General features: G+C 47.3%; 1 protein-coding gene across 1 annotated transcript in view; it reads right to left on the minus strand.

The window, feature by feature from the left end:
* NRAP (nebulin related anchoring protein) overlaps nt 1-27,474 on the minus strand; it is a 114,190-nt gene extending 86,716 nt beyond the window's left edge. Inside the window, exon 1 of the mRNA XM_063963331.1 lies at nt 27,189-27,474. Coding sequence (XP_063819401.1) covers nt 27,189-27,260 — 72 coding nt within the window. The 5' untranslated portion in view covers nt 27,261-27,474. The remainder of the gene's footprint in view (nt 1-27,188) is intronic.
* Between the last annotated feature and the right edge of the window lie 217 nt (nt 27,475-27,691).

Raw genomic sequence — 27,691 nt, forward strand, 5'->3', positions numbered from 1 at the left:
GGGTGCAGTGAAAATCAATATACACTGGCCCTGTCTTGTATGCTGTAATAATTCTAGGGTGCAGTGAAAATCAATGTACACTGACCCTGTCTTGTATGCTGTAATAATTCTAGGGTGCAGTGAAAATCAATGTACACTGTCCCTGTCTTGTATGCTGTAAAATTACAGGGGTGTTGTAAAAATACAGGGGTGCTGGCACTGTTCGTGGTTGCGATGTCTAGGCCTGACCTTCACAACACTGTGGGAAGAGGAAGCTGCTACCACCATTTGCACGCCCCCTGCAAGTGCTGGTAGGAGCACCCCACAAGTCCATTTGCTGATATTGAGATTGAAGATGTCACTGTAGACATACACCAGGATGAGGAGGATATTGGTGTAGCTGGCACTGCGGAGGAAGTTGACAATGAGGATTCTGATGGTGATGTGGTTTGTTTGAATAGGGTACCATTGGAGACAGTTGTTGGCTATGGAATGAAAAAGCCCTTTGTCATGCTTGCGTAAAATATCAAAAAAGCCACCTCTTTAAGTGTGGAATTATTTATCCACAAATCCGGACAACAGGTGTCAAGCCATGTGTAGCCTTTGTCAATCCATAATAAGTAGGGGTAAGGATGTTAACCACCTAGGAACATCCTCCCTTATACGTCACCTGCAGCGCATTCATCATAAGTTATTGTCAAGTTCAGAAACTTTGGGTAATAGCGTAAGCAGTCCACTGACACCTAAACTATGTGGTTTTGTTTGAATATTATTTCTCTGTGATGATGAGGATGTAAACACTGAAGGGGAGGGGGAGGGGAATCTGAGGATGAGGACGACATCTTGCCAATGTAGAGCCAGTTTGTGCAAGGAGAGATTAATTGCTTCTTTTTTGGTGAGTGCCCAAACAAACCAATCATTTCAGCCACAGTCATGTCGCTCAAATGATTGGTTTGTTAAAGTGTGCATGTCCTGTTTATACAACATAAGAGTAGGCGGGAGGGCCCAAGGACAATTCCATCTTGCACCTCTTTTTTTTTCTTTGCATGATGTGCTCTTTGGGACCTAGTTTGTAAAACTTCCATCCTGTCTGCCACTGCAGTGCCACTCCTAGATGGGCCAGGTGTTTGTGCTGCACACTTGTGTCGCTTAGCTTAGTCATCCAGCAACCTTGGTGCACCTCTTTTTTTTCTTTGCATCATGTGCTATTTGGGACGTGATTTTAAAGATGCCATTCTGTCTGCCACTGCAGTGCCACTCCTAGATGGGCCAGGTATTTGTGCCGCCCACTTGTGTCGCTAGGCTTAGTCATCCAGCGACCTCAGTGCAACCTTTTGGCCTGAAAACAATATTGTGAGGTGTGAGGTGTTCATAATAAACTGGAAATGAGTGGAAACTAATGATATTGAGGTTAGTCATACCGTAGGATCAAAATTACCCCCAAAATTCTGTGATTTTAGCTGTTATTAGCTCCTGACTGCCCTGCATCACCGCCAGCGGGTAAGCTAGGAAATGTTATCCTTTTCCTCGCAGCCCCAGTGCCGGGAGAAATTGAAGGAAGAGCTGTTGACGGGTCACGTTCCGCTTGAGTTGACAATTTACTAACCAGCAGGTCTTTGCACCTCTGCACACTTGTGTCTGCTGGAAAGAGAGATACAACGTAGGCTTTAAACCTAGGATCGAGCACGGTGGCCAAAATGTAGTGCTCTGATTTCAACAGATTGACCACCCTTGAATCCTGGCAAAGCAAATGAAGGGCTCCATCCACAATTCCCACATACTTTGCGGAATCGCTCCGTCTTAGCTCCTCCTTCAATTTATCCAGCTATTTCTGCAAAAGCCTGATGAGGGGAATGACTTGACTCAAGCTGGCAGCGTCTGAACTGACTTCATGTGTGGCAAGTTCGAAGGGTTGGAGAACCTTGAACAAGACGGAAATCATTCTCCACTGCTCTTGAGTCAGGTGCATTACCCCTCCTTTGCCTATATCGTAGGTGTATGTATAGGCTTGAATGGCCTTTTGCTGCTCCTTCATCCTCTGAAGCATATAGAGTGTTGAATTCCACCTCGTTGCCATCTCTTGCTTCAGTTGATGTCGGGGCAGGTTCAGGAGTGTTTACTGGTGCTCCTGTCTTCGGCACGCAGTGGCAGAATGCCGAAAGTGGCCCGCAATTTTTCGGGCCACTGACAGCATCTACTGCACACCCCTCTCATTTTTCAAAAAATGTATGTGCAAAAAATGGGACATGCTGGAATTTGGCCAGATGTAATGCACGCACAATATTGGTTATCACAAATCCCCAGGAGAGTCCAATTGGGGTAAGCCATTCTGCGATGATGTTCCTCAGTTTCCGTAAGAGGTTGTCAACTGTGTGCCTCTTATGGAAAGTGGTGATACATAGCGTAGCCTGCCTAGGAACGAGTTGGCGTTTGCAAGATGCTGCTACTGGTGCCGCTGAGGGAGGCCATACATCTACCCAGTGGGCTGTCACAGTCATATAGTCCTTAGTCTGCCCTGTTCCACTTGTCCACGTCCGTGGTTAAGTGAACACTGGATACAACCGCATTTTTTAGGACACTGGTGACTCTTTTTCTGACATCTGTGTACATTCTCGGTATCGCCTGCCTAGAGAAGTGGAACCTAGATGGGATTTGATACCGGGGACACAGTACCTCAAACAAATCTTTAAGTGACTCTGAACTAATGGTGGATACCGGAGGCACCTCTAACACCAACATAGCTGTCAAGGCCTCAGTTATTCGCTTTGCAAAAGGATGACTGCTGTCATATTTCATCTTCCTCACAAAGGACTGTTAGACAGTCAATTGCTTACTGGAAGTAGTGGAACAAGTGGTCTTCCGACTTCCCCTCTGGGATGACGATCGACTCCCGGCAGCAACAACAGCAGCGGCAGCAACAGCAGGTGTAACACTCAAGGATCCTACGGAGGAATTCCGGTTAGGAGAGGACTCCTCAGTCTTGACAGTGACATGGCCTGCAGGACTACGGACATTCCTGACTGAGGAGGAAGTTGACGTTGAGGGAGTTGGTGGTGTGGCTTGCAGGAGCTTGGGTACAGGAGGAAGAAGGTATTTAGGTGTCAGTGGACTGCTTATGCTCTTACCCAAAGTTTCTGAACTTGACAGTGACTTCTGATGAATGCGCAGCAGGTGACGTATAAGGGAGGATGTTCCTAGGTGGTTAACATCCTTACACCTACTTATTACAGATTGACAGATGCAACAGATGGCTTGACACCTGTTGTCCGGAATTGAGGAGAAATAATTCCACACCGAAGAGGTGGCTTTTTGGGTAGTTTGCCCAGGCATCACAATGGGCTTCTTCGTCCCAAGGACAACAGGTGTCTCCCCTGGTGCCTGACTTAAACAAACCACATCACCATCAGAATCCTCATTGTCAACTTCCTCCTCAGTGCCAGCAACACCCATATCCTCATCCTGGTGTACTTCAACACTGACATCTTCAATTTGAATATCAGGAACTGGACTTTGGGTGCTCCTTCCAGCACTTGCAGGGGGCGTGCAAATGGCGGAAGGAGCCACCTCTTCCCGTCCAGTGTTGGGAAGGTCAAGCATCGCAACCGCCAACACACTTGGACTCTCCTTGGGTATTTGTGATACCATCTCAGAGCGCACAGTTCTTTTCTGTGCTCTTTCCAGCTTAACTCTTTTAATTTTTCTAGTGGGAGGATGAGGGCTTCCCTCGTCATGTGAAGCTGAACCACTAGCCATGAACACAGGCCAGGGCCTCAACCATTCCTTGCCACTCCGTGTCGTAAATGGCATATTGGCAAGTTTACGTTTCTCCTCAGACAATTTAAATTTCTATTTTTGGTTCTTTTTACTGAACTTTGGCTTTTTGGATTTTACACGCCCTCTACTATCACATTGGGCATCGGCCTTTGCAGACGACGTTGATGGCATTTTATCGTCTATGTCATGGCTAGTGGCAGCAGCTTCAGCACTAGGAGGAAGTGGTTCTTCTTGATCTTTCCCTATTTTCTCCTCAAAATTTTTGTTCTCCATTATTTTTTGGGAGTTATATGAGACAATATGCGTCACAGGAATGACTGGAATTACTGATGACACAGGATACTACCACTGGTCTGATGCAGCCTAACAGGTTGTTATATTTGTTATACTGCAGCAGTGGATATATATATATATATATATAGCAGCAGCGTATATGGTCACTGGAATTACTGATGACACAGGACACTACCACTGGTCTGATGCAGCACAACACGTTGTTGTTATAATTGTTATACTGCAGCAGTGGACATATAGCAGCAGCGTATATCGTCACTGGAATTACTGATGACACAGGACACTACCACTGGTCTGATGCAGCCCAACAGGTTGTTATAATTGTTATACTGCAGCAGTGGACATATAGCAGCAGCGTATATCGTCACTGGAATTACTGATGACACAGGACACTACCACTGGTCTGATGCAGCCCAACAGGTTGTTATAATTGTTATACTGCAGCAGTGGACATATAGCAGCAGAGTATATCGTCACTGGAATTACTGATGACACAGGACACTACCTCTGGTCTGCACAACACAGCACCACTTTATACAGCTACACTGGATATATGGCAGCAGAGAACACCAACACTGTGACTGCCTGGACTGATACAGCACAATACACTGACTACACTGGACTGGTCTGCACAACACAGCACTACTTTAGCATACCTCCCAACTTTGACCTGTCTCGAAGCGGGACACACTCGCGCGCCCACAAAAGGGGGCGTGGCCTATGGGAAGGGGGCGTTGCTTTGTGTAGGACCCGCGATCACGAGCCACACCCCCGTTTTCATCACTGAGGGGGCATGCCCAGCGCTCTGTGAGCTGCTGGCATGCCCCCTCGCCCTCTGACTCCAGTGGATAGACGCTGTGCGCATGCGCACAGCGTCTATTCTCAGCGAGTGACAGAGCCTCCCAACTGCCCCCCCCAATCGCAGGACACTGCGGCCCGCGGATGGAACAGCGGGACAGTCCCCAAAAAACGGGACTGTCCCACGAAAATCAGGACAGTTGGGAGGTATGCTTTACAGCTACACTGGATATATCTGCCTGGACTGATACAGCACAATACACTGACTACACTGGACTGGTCTGCACAACACAGCACTACTTATACAGCTACACTGGATATATCTGCCTGGACTGATACAGCACAATACACTGACTACACTGGACTGGTCTGCACAACACAGCACCACTTTACAGCTACACTGGATACAGTATATCTGCCTGGACTGACACAGCACAATACACTGACTACACTGGACTGGTCTGCACAACACAGCACCACTTTACAGCTACACTGGATACAGTATATCTGCCTGGACTGACACAGCACAATACACTGACTACACTGGACTGGTCTGCACAACACAGCACTACTTATACAGCTACACTGGATATATGGCAGGAGAGAACACCAACACTGTGACTGCCTGGACTGATGTAGCACAATACACTGACTACACTGGACTGGACTGAGCAGCACAACACTTGCCATCCCACTTTCCCGCCCCAACACACAGACACTGAACACTGAGGACACGTCCTCTCTATACACTCTCCGAGACTGGAGTGAAAATGGCAGGGCGCGCGGCTCATTATATGGAATCCAAATCCCGCGAGAATCCGACAGCGGGATGATGACGTTTTGCCGCGTTCGGGTTTCCGAGTCAAGAGGGAAAATCCGAGCCGGTAGAGTTCGGTTCTCTGAGAACTGAACCCGCTCATCTCTAGTGTAAACCAATGCGCCCTCCCACCAAACACACTTTCTCTGACGTCCTAGTGGATGCTGGGAACTCCGAAAGGACCATGGGGAATAGCGGCTCCGCAGGAGACTGGGCACAACTAAAGAAAGCTTTTAGGTCACCTGGTGTGCACTGGCTCCTCCCACTATGACCCTCCTCCAAGCCTCAGTTAGATTTTGTGCCCGGCCGAGGTTGGATGCACACTAGGGGCTCTCCTGAGCTTCTAGAAAGAAAGTATATAATTAGGTTTTTTATTTTACAGTGAGACCTGCTGGCAACAGGCTCACTGCAGCGAGGGACTAAGGGGAGAAGAAGTGAACCTACCTGCTTGCAGCTAGCTTGGGCTTCTTAGGCTACTGGACACCATTAGCTCCAGAGGGATCGACCGCATGGAACTGGCCTTGGTGTTCGGTCCCGGAGCCGCGCCGCCGTCCCCCTTACAGAGCCAGAAGCAAGAAGAGGTCCGGAAAATCGGCGGCAGAAGACATCAGTCTTCACCAAGGTAGCGCACAGCACTGCAGCTGTGCGCCATTGCTCCTCATACACACTTCACACTCCGGTCACTGAGGGTGCAGGGCGCTAGGGGGGGGGCGCCCTGAGCAGCAATAAAAACACCTTGGCTGGCAAAAATACCACAATATATAGCCCCAGAGGCTATATATGTGATAATTACCCCTGCCAGAATCCATAAAAAAGCGGGAGAAAAGTCCGCGAAAAAGGGGCGGAGCTATCTCCTTCAGCACACTGGCGCCATTTCTCCTTCACAGATCCGCTGGAAGGAAGCTCCCTGGCTCTCCCCTGCAGTCTACACTACAGAAAAGGGTAAAAAAGAGAGGGGGGGCACTAAATTTAGGCGCAGTATATATAACAGCAGCTATAGGGGACATAACTTAGTTAGTCCCTGCATTATATAGCGCTCTGGTGTGTGCTGGCATACTCTCACTCTGTCTCCCCAAAGGGCTTTTGTGGGTCCTGTCCTCTGTTAGAGCATTCCCTGTGTGTGTGCGGTGTGTCGGTACGGCTGTGTCGACATGTTTGATGAGGATAATGATGTGGAGGCGGAGCAGATGCCTATAGAAGGGATGTCACCCCCTGCGGGGCAGACACCTGAGTGGATGGACTTATGGAAGGAATTGCGTGCACGTGTCGACTCCTTACACAAAAAAATTTGACGACATGCCAAATGCGGGACAGCCGGCTTCTCAGCTCGTGCCTGTCCAGGCGTCTCAAAGGCCATCGGGGGCTCTGAAACGCCCGCTACCTCAGATGGCAGACGCGGATGTCGACACGGATACTGACACCAGTGTCGACGACGATGAGTCTAGTCTAATGTCCACTAAGGCCATTCGTTGCATGATTGAAGCAATGAAAGAGGTGTTACAAATTTCTGATATAAACCCAGGTACCACTAAAAAGGGTATTATGTTTGGGGAGAAAAAACTACCCGTAGTTTTTCCCTCATCAGAAGAATAAAATGAAGTGTGTGAAGAAGCGTGGGCTTTCCCTGATAAAAGACTGGTAATCTCTAAGAAGTTACTAATGGCGTTCCCTTTCCCGCCAGAGGATAGGTCACGTTGGGAGACACCCCCTAGGGTGGATAAAGCGCTCACACGTTTGTCTAAAAAGGTGGCACTACCGTCTCCGGATACGGCCGCCCTCAAGGAACCTGCTGATAGAAAGCAGGAGGCGATCCTGAAGTCTGTATATACACACTCAGGCATTATACTTAGACCAGCTATTGCGTCAGCATGGATGTGCAGTGCTGCCGCTGCGTGGTCAGATTCCCTGTCGGAAAATATTGACACCCTAGACAGGGACACTATTCTGCTAACCATAGAGCATATAAAAGACTCAGTCTTATACATGAGAGATGCACAGAGGGAGATCTGCCGGCTGGCATCTAAAATAAGTGCATTGTCCATTTCTGCTAGGAGAGGCTTATGGACTCGCCAGTGGACTGGGGATGCAGATTCAAAAAGGCACATGGAAGTTTTGCCTTATAAGGGTGAGGAGTTATTTGGGGATGGTCTCTCGGACCTAGTTTCCACAGCAACTGCTGGGAAGTCAGCATTTTTACCCCATGTTCCCTCACAGCCTAAAAAGTAGAGATGTGCACTTGAAATTTTTCGGGTTTTGTGTTTTGGTTTTGGGTTCGGTTCCGCGGCCGTGTTTTGGGTTCGACCGCGTTTTGGCAAAACCTCACCGAATTTTTTTTGTCGGATTCGGGTGTGTTTTGGATTCGGGTGTTTTTTTTCAAAAAACCCTAAAAAACAGCTTAAATCATAGAATTTGGGGGTCATTTTGATCCCAAAGTATTATTAACCTCATAAACCATAATTTCCACTCATTTTCAGTCTATTCTGAACACCTCACACCTCACAATATTATTTTTAGTCCTAAAATTTGCACCGAGGTCGCTGGATGACTAAGCTAAGCGACCCTAGTGGCCGACACAAACACCTGGCCCATCTAGGAGTGGCACTGCAGTGTCACGCAGGATGGCCCTTCCAAAAAACACTCCCCAAACAGCACATGACGCAAAGAAAAAAAGAGGCGCAATGAGGTAGCTGTGTGAGTAAGCTAAGCGACCCTAGTGGCCGACACAAACACCTGGCCCATCTAGGAGTGGCACTGCAGTGTCACGCAGGATGGCCCTTCCAAAAAACACTCCCCAAACAGCACATGACGCAAAGAAAAAAAGAGGCGCAATGAGGTAGCTGTGTGAGTAAGCTAAGCGACCCTAGTGGCCGACACAAACACCTGGCCCATCTAGGAGTGGCACTGCAGTGTCACGCAGGATGGCCCTTCCAAAAAACACTCCCCAAACAGCACATGACGCAAAGAAAAAAAGAGGCGCAATGAGGTAGCTGTGTGAGTAAGCTAAGCGACCCTAGTGGCCGACACAAACACCTGGCCCATCTAGGAGTGGCACTGCAGTGTCACGCAGGATGGCCCTTCCAAAAAACACTCCCCAAACAGCACATGACGCAAAGAAAAAAAGAGGCGCAATGAGGTAGCTGTGTGAGTAAGCTAAGCGACCCTAGTGGCCGACACAAACACCTGGCCCATCTAGGAGTGGCACTGCAGTGTCACGCAGGATGGCCCTTCCAAAAAACACTCCCCAAACAGCACATGACGCAAAGAAAAAAAAGGCGCAATTAGGTAGCTGTGTGAGTAAGAAAAGCGACCCTAGTGGCCGACACAAACACCTGGCCCATCTAGGAGTGGCACTGCAGTGTCACGCAGGATGGCCCTTCAAAAAAATACTCCCCAAACAGCACATGACGCAAAGAAAAATTAAAGAAAAAAGAGGTGCAAGATGGAATTGTCCTTGGGCCCTCCCACCCACCCTTATGTTGTATAAACAGGACATGCACACTTTAACCAACACATCATTTCAGTGACAGGGTCTGCCACACGACTGTGACTGAAATGACGGGTTGGTTTGGACCCCCACCAAAAAAGAAGCAATTAATCTCTCCTTGCACAAACTGGCTCTACAGAGGCAAGATGTCCACCTCATCATCATCCTCCGATATATCACCGAGTACATCCCCCTCCTCACAGATTATCAATTCGTCCCCACTGGAATCCACCATCTCAGCTCCCTGTGTACTTTGTGGAGGCAATTGCTGCTGGTCAATGTCTCCACGGAGGAATTGATTATAATTCATTTTAATGAACATCATCTTCTCCACATTTTCTGGAAGTAACCTCGTACGCCGATTGCTGACAAGGTGAGCGGCGGCACTAAACACTCTTTCGGAGTACACACTTGTGGGAGGGCAACTTAGGTAGAATAAAGCCAGTTTGTGCAAGGGCCTCCAAATTGCCTCTTTTTCCTGCCAGTATAAGTACGGACTGTCTGACGTGCCTACTTGGATGCGGTCACTCATATAATCCTCCACCATTCTTTCAATGGGGAGAGAATCATATGCAGTGCCAGTAGACGACATATCCGTAATCGTTGTCAGGTCCTTCAGTCCGGACCAGATGTCAGCATCAGCAGTCGCTCCAGACTGCCCTGCATCACCGCCAGCGGGTGGGCTCGGAATTCTGAGCCTTTTCCTCGCACCCCCAGTTGCGGGAGAATGTGAAGGAGGAGATGTTGACAGGTCGCGTTCCGCTTGACTTGACAATTTTCTCACCAGCAGGTCTTTGAACCCCAGCAGACTTGTGTGTGCCGGAAAGAGAGATCCAAGGTAGGTTTTAAATCTAGGATCGAGCACGGTGGCCAAAATGTAGTGCTCTGATTTCAACAGATTGACCACCCGTGAATCCTTGTTAAGCGAATTAAGGGCTCCATCCACAAGTCCCACATGCCTAGCGGAATCGCTCTGTGTTAGCTCCTCCTTCAATGTCTCCAGCTTCTTCTGCAAAAGCCTGATGAGGGGAATGACCTGACTCAGGCTGGCAGTGTCTGAACTGACTTCACGTGTGGCAAGTTCAAAGGGCAGCAGAACCTTGCACAACGTTGAAATCATTCTCCACTGCGCTTGAGACAGGTGCATTCCACCTCCTATATCGTGCTCAATTGTATAGGCTTGAATGGCCTTTTGCTGCTCCTCCAACCTCTGAAGCATATATAGGGTTGAATTCCACCTCGTTACCACTTCTTGCTTCAGATGATGGCAGGGCAGGTTCAGGCGTTTTTGGTGGTGCTCCAGTCTTCTGTACGTGGTGCCTGTACGCCGAAAGTGTCCCGCAATTCTTCTGGCCACCGACAGCATCTCTTGCACGCCCCTCTCGTTTTTTAAATAATTCTGCACCACCAAATTCAAGGTATGTGCAAAACATGGGACGTGCTGGAATTTGCCCATATTTAATGCACACACAATATTGCTGGCGTTGTCCGATGCCACAAATCCACAGGAGAGTCCAATTGGGGTAAGCCATTCCGCGATGATCTTCCTCAGTTGCCGTAAGAGGTTTTCAGCTGTGTGCGTATTCTGGAAACCGGTGATACAAAGCGTAGCCTGCCTAGGAAAGAGTTGGCGTTTGCGAGATGCTGCTACTGGTGCCGCCGCTGCTGTTCTTGCGGCGGGAGTCCATACATCTACCCAGTGGGCTGTCACAGTCATATAGTCCTGACCCTGCCCTGCTCCACTTGTCCACATGTCCGTGGTTAAGTGGACATTGGGTACAGCTGCATTTTTTAGGACACTGGTGACTCTTTTTCTGAGGTCTGTGTACATTTTCGGTATCGCCTGCCTAGAGAAATGGAAACTAGATGGTATTTGGTACCGGGGACACAGTACCTCCAACAAGTCTCTAGTTGCCTCTGCAGTAATGATGGATACCGGAACCACGTTTCTCACCACCCAGGATGCCAAGGCCTCAGTTATCCGCTTTGCAGCAGGATGACTGCTGTGATATTTCATCTTCCTCGCAAAGGACTGTTGGACAGTCAATTGCTTGGTGAAAGTAGTAAAAGTGGGCTTACGACTTCCCCTCTGGGATGACCATCGACTCCCAGCAGCAACAACAGCAGCGCCAGCAGCAGTAGGCGTTACACGCAAGGATGCATCGGAGGAATCCCAGTCAGGAGAGGACTCGTCAGAATTGCCAGTGACATGGCCTGCAGGACTATTGGCATTCCTGGGGAAGGAGGAAATTGACACTGAGGGAGTTGGTGGGGTGGTTTGCGTGAGCTTGGTTACAAGAGGAAGGGATTTACTGGTCAGTGGACTGCTTCCGCTGTCGCCCAAAGTTTTTGAACTTGTCACTGACTTATTATGAATGCGCTGCAGGTGACGTATAAGGGAGGATGTTCCGAGGTGGTTAACGTCCTTACCCCTACTTATTACAGCTTGACAAAGGCAACACACGGCTTGACAAATGTTGTCCGCATTTCTGTTGAAATACTTCCACACCGAAGAGCTGATTTTTTTGGTATTTTCACCAGGCATGTCAATGGCCATATTCCTCCCACGGACAACAGGTGTCTCCCCGGGTGCCTGACTTAAACAAACCACCTCACCATCAGAATCCTCCTTGTCAATTTCCTCCCCAGCGCCAGCAACACCCATATCCTCCTCATCCTGGTGTACTTCAACACTGACATCTTCAATCTGACTATCAGGAACTGGACTGCGGGTGCTCCTTCCAGCACTTGCAGGGGGCGTGCAAATGGTGGAAGGCGCATGCTCTTCACGTCCAGTGTTGGGAAGGTCAGGCATCGCAACCGACACAATTGGACTCTCCTTGTGGATTTGGGATTTCGAAGAACGCACAGTTCTTTGCTGTGCTTTTGCCAGCTTGAGTCTTTTCATTTTTCTAGCGAGAGGCTGAGTGCTTCCATCCTCATGTGAAGCTGAACCACTAGCCATGAACATAGGCCAGGGCCTCAGCCGTTCCTTGCCACTCCGTGTGGTAAATGGCATATTGGCAAGTTTACGCTTCTCCTCCGACAATTTTATTTTAGATTTTTTTAGTCCTTTTTTTACTGATATTTGGTGTTTTGGATTTTACATGCTCTGTACTATGACATTGGGCATCGGCCTTGGCAGATGACGTTGCTGGCATTTCATCGTCTCGGCCATGACTAGTGGCAGCAGCTTCAGCACGAGGTGGAAGTCGATCTTGATCTTTCCCTATTTTTGGAACCTGAACATTTTTGTTCTCCATATTTTAATAGGCACAACTAAAAGGCACCTCAGGTAAACAATGGAGATGGATGGATACTAGTATACTTATGGATGACGAGCGACTGCCGACACAGAGGTAGCTACAGCCGTGGACTACCATACTGTGTCTGCTGCTAATATAGACTGGATGATAATGAGATAAAATTAAAATATATATATATATATCACACTAGTACTGCAGCCGGACAGGTATATATTATGTAATGACGGACCTGCTGGACACTGTCTGTCAGACTCAGCACTGCAGACTCCTAAAGTAAGCTACTAGTATCAAGAAGATAGAAAAAAAAAACCACGGGTAGGTGGTATACAATTATGGATGGACGAGCGACTGCCGACACAGAGGTAGCTACAGCCGTGGACTACCGTACTGTGTCTGCTGCTAATATAGACTGGATGATAATGAGATAAAATTAAAATATATATATATATCACACTAGTACTGCAGCCGGACAGGTATATATTATGTAATGACGGACCTGCTGGACACTGTCTGTCAGCACTGCAGACTCCTAAAGTAAGCTACTAGTATCAAGAAGATAGAAAAAAAAAAACCACGGGTAGGTGGTATACAATTATGGATGGACGAGCGACTGCCGACACAGAGGTAGCTACAGCCGTGGACTACCGTACTGTGTCTGCTGCTAATATAGACTGGATGATAATGAGATAAAATTAAAATATATATATATATCACACTAGTACTGCAGCCGGACAGGTATATATTATGTAATGACGGACCTGCTGGACACTGTCTGTCAGACTCAGCACTGCAGACTCCTAAAGTAAGCTACTAGTATCAAGAAGATAGAAAAAAAAAAAAACCACGGGTAGGTGGTATACAATTATGGATGGACGAGCGACTGCCGACACAGAGGTAGCTACAGCCGTGGACTACCGTACTGTGTCTGCTGCTAATATAGACTGGATGATAATGAGATAAAATTAAAATATATATATATCACACTAGTACTGCAGCCGGACAGGTATATATTATGTAATGACGGACCTGCTGGACACTGTCTGTCAGCACTGCAGACTCCTAAAGTAAGCTACTAGTATCAAGAAGATAGAAAAAAAAAAAAACCACGGGTAGGTGGTATACAATTACGGATGGACGAGCGACTGCCGACACAGAGGTAGCTACAGCCGTGGACTACCGTACTGTGTCTGCTGCTAATATAGACTGGATGATAATGAGATAAAATTAAAATATATATATATATCACACTAGTACTGCAGCCGGACAGGTATATATTATGTAATGACGGACCTGCTGGACACTGTCTGTCAGCACTGCAGACTCCTAAAGTAAGCTACTAGTATCAAGAAGATAGAAAAAAAAAAAACCACGGGTAGGTGGTATACAATTATGGATGGACGAGCGACTGCCGACACAGAGGTAGCTACAGCCGTGGACTACCGTACTGTGTCTGCTGCTAATATAGACTGGATGATAATGAGATAAAATTAAAATATATATATATCACACTAGTACTGCAGCCGGACAGGTATATATTATGTAATGACGGACCTGCTGGACACTGTCTGTCAGCACTGCAGACTCCTAAAGTAAGCTACTAGTATCAAGAAGATAGAAAAAAAAAACCACGGGTAGGTGGTATACAATTATGGATGGACGAGCGACTGCCGACACAGAGGTAGCTACAGCCGTGGACTACCGTACTGTGTCTGCTGCTAATATAGACTGGATGATAATGAGATAAAATTAAAATATATATATATATCACACTAGTACTGCAGCCGGACAGGTATATATTATGTAATGACGGACCTGCTGGACACTGTCTGTCAGACTCAGCACTGCAGACTCCTAAAGTAAGCTACTAGTATCAAGAAGATAGAAAAAAAAAAACCACGGGTAGGTGGTATACAATTATGGATGGACGAGCGACTGCCGACACAGAGGTAGCTACAGCCGTGGACTACCGTACTGTGTCTGCTGCTAATATAGACTGGATGATAATGAGATAAAATTAAAATATATATATATATCACACTAGTACTGCAGCCGGACAGGTATATATTATGTAATGACGGACCTGCTGGACACTGTCTGTCAGCACTGCAGACTCCTAAAGTAAGCTACTAGTATCAAGAAGATAGAAAAAAGAAAACCACGGGTAGGTGGTATACAATTATGGATGGACGAGCGACTGCCGACACAGAGGTAGCTACAGCCGTGGACTACCGTACTGTGTCTGCTGCTAATATAGACTGGATGATAATGAGATAAAATTAAAATATATATATATATATATCACACTAGTACTGCAGCCGGACAGGTATATATTATGTAATGACGGACCTGCTGGACACTGTCTGTCAGACTCAGCACTGCAGACTCCTAAAGTAAGCTACTAGTATCAAGAAGATAGAAAAAAAAAAAACCACGGGTAGGTGGTATACAATTATGGATGGACGAGCGACTGCCGACACAGAGGTAGCTACAGCCGTGGACTACCGTACTGTGTCTGCTGCTAATATAGACTGGATGATAATGAGATAAAATTAAAATATATATATCACACTAGTACTGCAGCCGGACAGGTATATATTATGTAATGACGGACCTGCTGGACACTGTCTGCAGAATGCGTTTATAAAAACACCACACGACGAGTGTTTAACTTTTTCAGGCAGACAATCACAATATACTGGTGGTCAGCAGACAATCACAATACTGGTGGTCAGTGGTCACTGGTCAGTCACACTGGCAGTGGCACTCTGGCAGCAAAAGTGTGCACTGTACTTAAAATATGTACTCCTGCTATAACTGCTCCCCAGTCTCCCCCACAATTAAGCTGTGTGAGCAGTGAGCACTCAGCACAGTCATATAATGATATACAGTATTACATATGATGCAGCACACTGGGCTGAGCACAGATATGGTATGTGACTGTGTCACACTGTGTATCGTTTTTTTTTCAGGCAGAGAACGGATTAATTAAACTGGTGGTCACTGGTCACACTATCAGCAGCAAGTAGTACTCCTCCTAATAATATGCTCCCCAAAATTTGTGTCTCTCTCTAGTACTCTAGTCTAAACGGAGAGGACGCCAGCCACGTCCTCTCCCTATCAATCTCAATGCACGTGTGAAAATGGCGGCGACGCGCGGCTCCTTATATAGAATCCGAGTCTCGCGATAGAATACGAGCTTCGCGAGAATCCGACAGCGGGATGATGACGTTCGGGCGCGCTCGGGTTAACCGAGCAAGGCGGGAAGATCCGAGTCGCTCGGCCCCGTGTAAAAAAACCTGAAGTTCGGGCGGGTTCGGATTCCGAGGAACCGAACCCGCTCATCTCTACTAAAAAGGCGCCGTTTTATCAGGTACAGTCCTTTCGGACTCAGAAAAACAGGCGTGGAAAAGGCGGGTCCTTTCTGTCCAGAGGCAGAGGTAGGGGAAAAAGGCTGCAACAAACAGCAGGTTCCCAGGAGCAAAAGTCCTCCCCCGCATCTTCCAAGTCCGCCGCATGACGGTGGGGCTCCACAGGCGGAGCCAGGTACGGTGGGGGGCCGCCTCAAAAATTTCAGCGATCAGTGGGCTCGCTCACAGGTGGATCCCTGGATCCTGCAAATAGTATCTCAAGGGTACAAACTGGAATTCGAGGCGTCTCCACCCCACCGGTGCCAAAAATCTGCCTTGCCGATTACTCCTTCAAACAGGGAGGCTGTGCTAGCGGCAATTCACAAGCTGTATTCCCAGCAGGTGATAATCAAGGTGCCCCTACTTCAACAAGGACGGGGTTACTATTCCACACTGTTTGTGGTACCGAAACCGGACGGTTCGGTCAGACCCATTTTAAATTTGAAATCCTTGAACACATACATAAAAAAATTCAAGTTCAAGATGGAATCGCTCAGGGCGGTTATTGCAAGCCTGGACGAGGGGGATTACATGGTATCCCTGGACATCAAGGATGCTTACCTGCATGTCCCCATTTATTATCCTCACCAGGAGTACCTCAGATTTGTGGTACAGGATTGCCATTACCAATTCTAGACGCTGCCGTTTGGACTCTCCACGGCACCGAGGGTGTTTACCAAGGTAGTGGCGGAAATGATGATACTCCTTCGAAGAAAGGGAGTTTTAATTATCCCGTACTTGGTCGATCTCCTAATAAAGGCGAGGTCCAAGGAGCAGTTGTTGGTGGGAGTAGCACTATCTCAGGAGGTGCTACACCAGCACGGTTGGATTCTGAATATTCCAAAATCACAGCTGGTTCCGACGACACGTCTACTGTTCCTGGGTATGATTCTGGATACAGTCCAGAAAAAAGTGTTTCTCCCGGAGGAGAAAGCCAAGGAGCTGTCATCTCTAGTCAGAGACCTCCTGAAACCAAAACAGGTCCGGATCGCATCTTCAGATGCATCGCCTAATAACCCTGTCTCCAAGAACCAGGGTGTCTCTGCTGTGGTGGCTGCAGAGTTCTCATCTTCTAGAAGGCCGCAGATTCGGCATACAGGACTGGGTCCTGGTGACCACGGATGCCAGCCTTCGAGGCTGGGGGGCAGTCACACAGGGAAGAAACTTCCAAGGACTATGGTCGAGTCAGGAGACTTCCCTACACATAAATATTCTGGATCTAAGGGCCATTTACAATGCCCTAAGTCAGGCAAAATCCCTGCTTCTACACCAGCCGGTACTGATCCAGTCAGACAACATCACGGCAGTCGCCCATGTAAATCGACAGGGTGGCACAAGAAGCAGGATGGCAATGGCAGAAGCCACAAGGATTCTCAGATGGACGGAAAATCACGTACTGGCACCGTCAGCAGTGTTCATTCCGGGAGTGGACAACTGGGAAGCAGACTTTCTCAGCAGGCACGACCTCCACCCGGGAGAGTGGGGACTTCATCCAGAAGTCTTCACGCTGATTGTAAATCGATGGGAACGGCCACAGGTGGACATGATGGCGTCCCACCTAAACAAAAAACTTGAGAGATATTGCGCCAGGTCAAGGGACCCTCAGGCGATAGCTGTGGACGCTCTAGTGACACCGTGGGTGTACCAGTCAGTTTATGTGTTCCCTCCTCTGCCTCTCATACCGAGGGTACTGAGAATAATAAGAAAACGAGGAGTAAGAACAATACTCGTGGTTCCGGATTGGCCAAGACGAGCGTGGTACCCGGAACTTCAAGAGATGATCTCAGAGGACCCATGGCCTCTGCCGCTCAGACAGGACCTGCTGCAGCAGGGGGCCTGTCTGTTCCAAGACTTACCGCGGCTGCGTTTGACGGCATGGCGGTTGAACGCCGGATCCTGAAGGAAAAGGGCATTCCGGAGGAAGTCATTCCTACGCTGATTAAAGCCAGGAAAGATGTAACTGCAAAGCATTATCACCGCATATGGCGGAAATATGTTGCTTGGTGTGAGGCCAAAAAGGCCCCAACAGAGGAATTTCAACTAGGTCGATTTCTGCATTTCCTACAAGCAGGAGTGACTATGGGCCTGAAATTAGGCTCCATTAAGGTACAGATCTCGGCTCTGTCGATTTTCTTCCAGAAAGAACTAGCTTCACTACCTGAAGTTCAGACGTTTGTGAAAGGAGTGCTGAATATTCAGCCCCCGTTTGTGCCTCCAGTGGCACCTTGGGATCTCAACGTGGTGTTGAGTTTCTTAGAATCACATTGGTTTGAGCCACTTGAAACCGTGGATCTAAAATATCTCACGTGGAAAGTGGTCATGTTATTGGCCTTGGCTTCAGCCAGGCGTGTGTCAGAATTGGCAGCTTTGTCATGTAAAAGCCCTTATCTGATTTTCCATATGGATAGGGCGGAATTGAGGACTCGTCCCTAGTTTCTCCCTAAGGTGGTATCAGCTTTTCACTTGAACCAACCTATTGTGGTGCCTGCGGCTACTAGGGACTTGGAGGACTCCAAGTTACTGGACGTAGTCAGGGCCTTGAAAATTTATGTTTCCAGGACGGCTAGAGTCAGGAAAACTGACTCGCTATTTATCCTGTATGCACCCAACAAACTGGGTGCTCCTGCTTCTAAGCAGACTATTGCTCGCTGGATTTGTAGCACAATTCAGCTGGCGCATTCTGCGGCTGGACTGCCGCATCTTAAATCAGTAAAAGCCCATTCCACAAGGAAGGTGGGCTCATCTTGGGCGGCTGCCCGAGGGGTCTCGGCTTTACAACTTTGCCGAGCTGCTACTTGGTCAGGGGCAAACACGTTTGCAAAATTCTACAAATTTGATACCCTGGCTGAGGAGGACCTTGAGTTCTCTCATTCGGTGCTGCAGAGTCATCCGCACTCTCCCGCCCGTTTGGGAGCTTTGGTATAATCCCCATGGTCCTTTCAGAGTTCCCAGCATCCACTAGGACGTCAGAGAAAATAAGATTTTACTCACCGGTAAATCTATTTCTCGTAGTCTGTAGTGGATGCTGGGCGCCCATCCCAAGTGCGGATTGTCTGCAATACTTGTACATAGTTATTGTAAACTAAAAGGTTATTGTTGAGCCATCTGTTGAGAGGCTCAGTTGTTTTCATACTGTTAAACTGGGTATAGTATCACGAGTTATACGGTGTGATTGGTGTGGCTGGTTAGAGTCTTACCCGGGATTCAAAATCCTTCCTTATTATGTCAGCTCGTACGGGCACAGTGTCCTAACTGAGGCTTGGAGGAGGGTCATAGTGGGAGGAGCCAGTGCACACCAGGTGACCTAAAAGCTTTCTTTAGTTGTGCCCAGTCTCCTGCGGAGCCGCTATTCCCCATGGTCCTTTCGGAGTTCCCAGCATCCACTACGGACTACGAGAAATAGATTTACCGGTGAGTAAAATCTTATTTTCTCTGTTCAAAATTTATGAATGACAATCTTGAGTTTGACTTTTCTACAAATTCTTAAGGGAATGAGACCACTTATGACAGACACAAACCACGCTAAGTAGAGGAATGAAAACCTTTTTTTGGCTGCAATTTGATCTTTCTGTTGTGCCTAGACTACTCCCTACAATAATGAAGCGGGGACAGGGGGTTGGTGGGGAAATGTTGTAAAGTACAATAAGAGCCAGTCAGCACTCAAACCCTGGTGCAAGATAATTTTGAAGACCACACGCCACGTCTGATTGGTCAAATGTATGTAAGACACATCCAATGATGCAAGTGCAGCAAAACTGCAGCGTCAATAATTTACAGATTTGTCCTTATTCACTTATCCTCAAATATCACCAAATAGCCCCAATTTGTGCTGCTCGGAAAATACAAAAAAAAAGTATTTTCTGTCACTTAATTTGCATCTGTTTCAGACTGCTAATGCAATAAAGGCACAAAATACGCATACCCTGTACACCACTAGTGTGCTATAGGAGTGCGACAAAGATGGTAATCGAAGAAAACGCCCAGAGACAGGGAGCTGATATGACTGAGCCGCACCATATGTACCGGAACTCAGCACAATTCTGTAAGACCCCTAGAGCCAGTGAGAGGGTCTTCTGCGTATAACAGCCGCCCGTTGTTCTCTTAGTGTTTTATTTACACACCGGTACTTAGGATGCCGCCAAGACTTAAAATTCTAGTAATCTCTAGGCTTACCCAATTGACTGGAGACCACAGTATAATTGGCTGTAGTAAATATAATACAATACTGACAAGATTGGAACACAGGGGGTTAAAGTCAGGACTGGGTCCAGATCTCAGCGACGACAGGAGAGACACTGTGAGGTGGATTATAAACACAGTGCATCTGGTGAATAGATTGCAGGCTGGGCTGAGGGGTGACTCTGGACAGGAGCAGACAGGGACAGTGACAAGATTAGACAAGACCTCAGGCAAGACAGTGAGGAAAGGATAATTCTAGCCGAGTATCCACAGGAACCACCAAGCAGCATTTCCACTGGACCTGCAACCACGAAAACCTGAGGACAAAGACCATCATCTTACACACAAGGCATAAGCATATAACCAGCAGGGGTAAAGTGGGCTGGCTGCCTTATAAGAGGTAACTGGACCAATCAGATGAGAGCCAACGAGGAGGTCACAGTCATTTTTTTTCTATGCAGCGCTGCACATAGCTGCATATCCAGAAACACTAGGCAACCAGGAATGCAGTAGCTGTCCAGCTTCCTGGTTTTCCAGCAATGAGCGGGAACAGTGTGACTCTTGCAGCCGTAAGATGTGACATCCCGGTTGCTAGGCAACAACCGGGACTTGCGAGGAGAACAAGTCACATGGCAGCTTGTAACAACCGGCAATCAATATGCAAACTTACAAAGCCAGCATTGTGAGAAAAGCACAAATTCTAAGCCCTCAGTATACTACAACCTGGTTGGCATACCTCCTAATATTCTGTATCTGTGTAGGCACGGCCCTCTAGACCACACTCCCTGGTGTGTGCTGTTTTGGGGGTGTGGCTGTCTCTCTGTCAGTCTGTCCTGTGCCCCTATCTTCCAACAGTGGTAGTGTAAGGGGTGTAACCTGAACTTTTTGGGCACCATAGCAACATTTTGAAGGGACCGCTGTACCAATGCTCCCAGAGACACACCTGTCCGTAGCAGTTGTTCATTTTATGCCCAATAATAATCCCCTAGTCCATTTACTGAACCATAACAGTGCCCTAGTTAATGTTATGTCCCATAGTAGTGCGTACTAGCTTACATGATGTCACAGTGTAGGGCTGCCATTACCCCACACAGTATCCTCAATTCACATTATTATATAGGGCAGGATGCAGCAATTATCACATTTTGCATGCGATGCATCCCACAACTCACTGCATGCATATTAGTGTCGTCCTATGCATGAAGATTTTAGCAAAGGACAGTTCTTGCAGTAAGATCTGTCTTTTGCATAGTGGCCGACTTTTGGGCTGCTCTCTCCGGGAGAGAGAGCAGCCAGTCGGCTCAGCAGGGGGGCGGGCAGTGAGCTGATGTGAGGAGAAGGGCGGGCCGGAGGCGGCACGGGGGCGGCCCAGAGGAGGGATGGGGGCGTGGCTGCTGGATCGCATCATGCAAGCCACGCCCCCACCGTGTAATGCCGCAATTACCGGCATTATACAGTGGGGGGCGTGGCTTGCATGACGCGATTCAACAAGAATCGCGTCATCGCCTGCCCGGACCGCCCACTTCACTCGCTAAGTGGGCAGCTGGGCAGGGGGGGACCCCTGTAATCGTGAGACTTGCCTGCTCTTCCGGGGGGCCGGGAGGGTCACCCGATTTTCGGGAGCCTCCCGGCCATTCCGGGAGGGTAGGCAAGTATGGTCTTTTGTGATGATAGGACTTCTGGGTTTATAATCCGGAGTCCTATCTGTGCATGCGTCTATTGATTATGCAATAGGCTACCTTGACATAGGCTAGAATAGATAACATCATTATGGTAGCGTTAGCTAACAGGGCCAAGCTCCAGAATGTGCTTGGTAAATCTCACACTGCAGCAGCCCATATAGAAACCTACGTATACTGATATTGCGATAGGAAGCAGGGGAAGCGCAGCCAATATCTGCTACAGAACCCATAATACATCCAGGGTACGCTTACATTTTGCTGATCCTGTTTGGGGGATTTCCCGCATCAAAGTGTTTCATAAATACACCTCTTAGAGAGTGAATCCACTTTACAGCGGATGAAATGAATGTATACAGTAAATGACACAATAGGGAACAGATGTTCATACACACTTGTGTAAAATGCTATAACATTCGGGGTCATTCCGAGTTGATCGCTAGCTGCCGTTGTTCGCAGCGCAGCGATCAGGCTAAACATCAGCATTTCTGCGAATGCGCATGCACCGCAATGCGCACGCGCGACGTGCGGGTACAAAGTCCTTTGTGGTTTTGCACAGGTTCTAGCGACATTTTCATTCGCACTGGCGGCCGCAAGAAGATTGACAGGAAAGGAGCGTTTCTGGGTGTCAACTGACCGTTTTCAGGGAGTGCTTAGAAAAACGCAGACGTGCCAGGGAAAACGCAGGCATGGCTGGGAGAACGCTGGGCGGGTGTGTGAGGTCAAAAGCCAACCTTCCAACGTTAGAATCAACGCACACGAAGAGTAAGTTCAGGGCTGGTCGTGTTTTGCACAAAATGTTTTTGCAGGCGCTCTGCTGCACAAGCGTTCGCACTTCTGGAAAGCAAACATACACTCCCCGGTGGGCGGCGACAATGCGTTTGCACGGCTGCTAAAAACTGCTAGCGAGCGAACAACTCGGAATGACCCCGATTATACTCAGCTGTTTTGCTTTAATAAAAGCAACTGCAGCCTTCATATTTTCCGCACTCATATACAGAAAGGCAATGAAATTCACCAAACACCAGTGGTAAATGCAGAGCCGGCCCTAACCAATATGATGCCCTAGGCAAAATTTTGGCTGGTGCCCCCTAGCACCACCACTAGTTCCGCCGCTGACCCTACACCCCTTTCCCAGCACCATCACCCCCCACCCATAGCAGTCCTTTTTTTTGTTTTCCTACCCCCTATAGTTTAAATAAGAACAGTGTGCACATTCGGCGCACAGACCAAAAAAGTATGTGTTTTTGCTGGCAAGGGGCATGGCCACACAATAGTACCCCCAATTCAAATTATGCCTCACAGTAGTGCAACTTTATTCACAATTTATAATGCGATAGTGTCCCTTATTCACATTACATCACACAGTAGTACCACTTTACCTTATATACGTTACTCCTCACAGTAGTGCCCCTCATTCACATAACATCATACTGAATTGCTCCTTATTCACATTACACCACACCATATTGCTCTTTATTCTCATTACACCACACCATATTGCTCCTTATTCACATTACACCACACCATATTGCTCTTTATTCACATTAGACCACACAGTAGTGCCCTTTCTATACGTTACGCCACAGTAGAGCACCTTATACACATAATGACACACATTTGTAATGCATTTATACACATAATACCACACAGTAATGCCCCTTACACATATGACACACATTATTAATGTCCTTATAAACATAATGCACCTTACACATTATGCCAACCCTTATTAATGCCCTTATACACATAATTTCCCTTACACATATGCTGCACATTGTTAATGCCCTTATACACATAATGACCCACATAATGTCCCTTACACATATGTTACACATTATTGATGCCCTTATACACATAATGACACATATAGTTCCTGGCGTAAGTCAACTGGCAGCTCTGCTAACGTTGGGTGCCTATTTTTTATGAAAATGCATCTTATTTGCATTGCTATGTGGCTAGGATGCACAAGCAGCTTCTACTGATTAAAATGATATGCGGCATGCCTATATACTGTGTGCGACTGTGGCTATATCTGCATACGAAATGCTACACACAGAGTATAGACATGCTGCATATCATTTTTATAAGCAGAAGCTGATTGTGCCCCTAGGCATACCAGATGCCCTAGGCAATTGCCTAGTTTGCCTATGCCTAGGGCCGGCTCTGGGTAAATGCCCCAGAGTCCCAGTGACAGGTCTCCCCGCTCCCCTACTTCCCACTGAAGTCAGTGCAGGCAGTCAGCTATGAACACAGTGTTTGCTGAACAGACTCACATAGAGGGAAAGATTTATCAATGATTGGAGAGAGATAAAGTGGAGAGCGATGAAGTACCAATCAATCAGCATAATTATAATTTTTTAAACAAATCCTGTAAAAGTGACAGTTAGAAGCTGATTAATGGGTACCTTATCTCTCTCCACTTTATCTCTCTCCAAGCGTTGATACATCTCCTCCAAACTGAGGCTGAGCCTGTGCAGCGGCAGGACGTCTCTGAGTCAGAAATAGGAGGGGGCCAGACTGATACTGCTGACACCTACTTCTGTCACTGCCCCGAGGAGCCGCCTCTTGTTGTTAGTAACGTGGGCCCCTGAACCTGGAACAGTCACCGAGCTGCTGCACATGCTCAGTAGGGATCTCGACAGCCATCTTGGGATAGGGCATGACGCCTCCCTGGAGGGCAGGAAGACTGAAGTCCTCAGGACCACTAACAGCTCATGGTTTCCAGACCGCCCAGCAGATGCACATGTGTATGACCAACTGTCACATTTTATAGGTCCACAGGTGACCTAGACAACATGAACTGATACACGACAGCAGCAACATATCAGAATAAATGGGGGGAATCCAGATGCATTCAGCCAATCAGAAGCGAACAGGGATTGTCATCATTAGCTTCCATTTTGCACCAAAACAGGAACACATGCGTCTTTCTTGTGGTCAGCAGGGGACACAATTTGACTAAAACACCCTTGTTACCCTTCATACCGTCGATGTCTCATTATGTGTAAACGGGTCACAAGTCTAAAATGTGTCTCAGTCGCCATGGGGGTGTGTGGAATTTTTTTTTGTGCATGTGGAGCAATAAAAACTAAATTCTTGCAGAGAAAATGTACAAATTACATTTTCAACCAACATTACGTGTGCCCTGTATTTTACCTCTTTACCTGAATACCGTCTAACATTTCAGACAGATACAGATATCACAGCTGCGATGGGTTCTCTGCCCTGGAAGACATACTGTATGTCAGGTGCAGATGCACTAAAGTAAAGCCGGGTACATCTGGGTGTTTCTCTGGCGCCGATGCTTTAACCTTTGACACCTCCCACGCTTCCAGGACATATACTGCTCCATCTGCAGGAGGCTGTGACATAAATAGAACCGATCTCTGCACCGGAGATGATGCCGGGTCACACTAGAGAACTCTCAGTTCTTAATTTGTACTTACTGGTGAGCAGAGAGACTCTACCCCTCGCCTTGTCTCCTCCCGAGGCCCCAACATCAGCATCATCACAGTGATAGAACATAACATCATGTGCAATATCACAGGGGAAAACTGTTATTTCCTATCCAAACCAGGCCCTGTATAACTAGTCCAGGCCCCTTATAACCAAACCCAGGCCCCGTATAACTAGTCCAGGCCCTGTATAACTAGCCTAGGCCCTGTAAAACCAGCCCCTGTATAACTAGCCCATGTCTTTATAACCAGCCCAGGCCTTTATAAGCAAGCCAGGCTTATATAACAAAGCCAGACCTTTATAATCAAGCCAGGCCTTTATAACCAAGACAGGCTTTGATAACCAGCACATGTTTTATAACCAAGCCAGGTCGTTATAAGCAGCCCAGGCATTTAAAGCCACGCCAGGCCTTTATAACCAAGCCACGTGTTATAACCAGCCCAAGCTTTTATAACCAAGCTTGGCTTTTGTAACCAAGCCAGACCTTTATAACCAAGCCAGGCATTTAGAACCAGCCCAGGCCTTTATAACAAATCCAGGCTTATATAACCAGCCCAGACTTTTATAACCAAGCCAGACCTTTGTAACAAAGCCAGACTTATATAACCAGCCCAGGATTTTATAACCAAGCCTGGTTTTTATAACCAGCCTAGGCCTTTATATGCAAGCCAGGCTTCTGTAACCAAGCCAGATGTTTATAACCAGCCCAAGCCTTTATAACTATGCCAGGTCTTTTTAACAAGCCCAGACCTTTATATCCATTCCAGGCCTTTATAATCAAGCCAGGCCTTTATATCCATCCCAGGCCTTTATAATCAAGCCAGGCCTTTAAAACTAAGTAAGCCCTCTATAACCAAGCCAGGCCTTAAAAACCATCAATCACAAACCTGTATAACCAGCCCAGATCTCAATAACCATGCAAGGGTTTTATAATCAGGCCAGAGCACAGTAACCAAGCCAGGCCTTTATAACCAGCCCAGACCTCTATAACCAAGCCAGGCCTTTATAACCAGCCCAGACCTCTATAACCAAGCCAGGCCTTTATAACCAGCCCAGACCTCTATAACCAAGCCAGGCCTTTATAACCAGCCCAGACCTCTATAACCAAGTCAGGCCTTTATAACATCAATGAGGCCCCACTCCACTTACAGAGGGCTCTGTACACAACAATATATCTGCTTCACGTGGATTTAATTGAATAACCACCCATAGCGAACATGAGGCGACAACAGTCATCTACTGACTAAAAAGCAATTAGAAAGTAATGACTACGTCATGTCTGTGAAGGCAAATACCAAATGAAACTTTATTAAATATAAAAATATAGCGTCGATTAAAAAAAAAAGAAAAAAGATCAGAGTGATACAAATCCACAGACGGGGCAGCTTTTGCGTCCTGATTTGTGAACATCCAATCTGCCAGTCCACAGAACTACTGTAAACACCATGGAACCACAAAAGACAATTGCGCGGTACTATTCAATCATTATAATAGACAGGTAATGTTATTATATGTTGTACATTCCTGTAACTCACGTTTTTATACTCAGTGAGTTCTGATGTCATCTTTTCAGTGCACTTTGGGAAAACATGTATTGTAAGGAATGGCGCAGACCCTACTGTAAGTTATGACGCCTTACACATCAGCAAGAAGTGACTGATACACTGACGCATATTACAATTGTGGTCTGATCAGAGCAAGAAGACATCGCAGGAAAGTCATACGATCAGTAAAATAATCTATTTACTAAGCCTTGAATGGAGATAAAGTCAACGGAGATAAAATACCGGCCAATCGGTTCCTAACTGCCATGCCACAGGCTGTGTTTGAAAAATGACAGTTAGGAGCTGATTGGCTGGTACTTTATCCCCATCAAGGCTTAGTAACTAGACCCTTTAATCTAGTCACAATCGAGTTATCAAGCGATTTAGCGTTCAGTGTTTCACCGTATTGGACCAGTTCAATAAAAGTTAATCGGATTGAATGATCGGATTGTAGCAATAAGTAACAAACAACTGGCAAAGCACAAGTGCAGCCCAGGGGCACACTAACCTGATCTATGCAGTTTAGCTTCTCAGCCGGGTACACGCCATAGCCGCAGCGGGCACACGGTACGACGTTCATTGTGAAATCCGGGAATAAGAACGATGGAAAGGAGAAATAGTGGGATTTCTGTAGGTGGTGGGAAGCGACAAGCTCTCAGATCCAGGCAGCTCGGGGGAACAGACAGCTGACACCGACTTCCACAGTGACCCGCTCCCAGTACCAGCTCGTCAGTGACCTTCTTCCAGAGTCAGCTCTTAAATCTGGCAACGCTGAAGAGTCTATTTATGTACACTTGGGAGAAGTGACGGAAGTAGGGATCCCATTTATAGGGAATGCAGGGGGGGGGGGGGTGGCACAGGACAACGCATGGTGACAATGTTTTCTATAAAGGACAGTGAAGTCACACAGACACAGTAACGCGGCCCGGCACTGAGTATTCATGTAATCTGACGATTATAGGGCCTGATTCACTGATGTACACATGGTTTTGAGAAAGTGTTCACAGAAGA

Source organism: Pseudophryne corroboree, chromosome 3, assembly GCF_028390025.1.
Source record: "Pseudophryne corroboree isolate aPseCor3 chromosome 3, aPseCor3.hap2, whole genome shotgun sequence".
Classification (NCBI taxonomy): Eukaryota; Metazoa; Chordata; class Amphibia; order Anura; family Myobatrachidae; genus Pseudophryne; species Pseudophryne corroboree.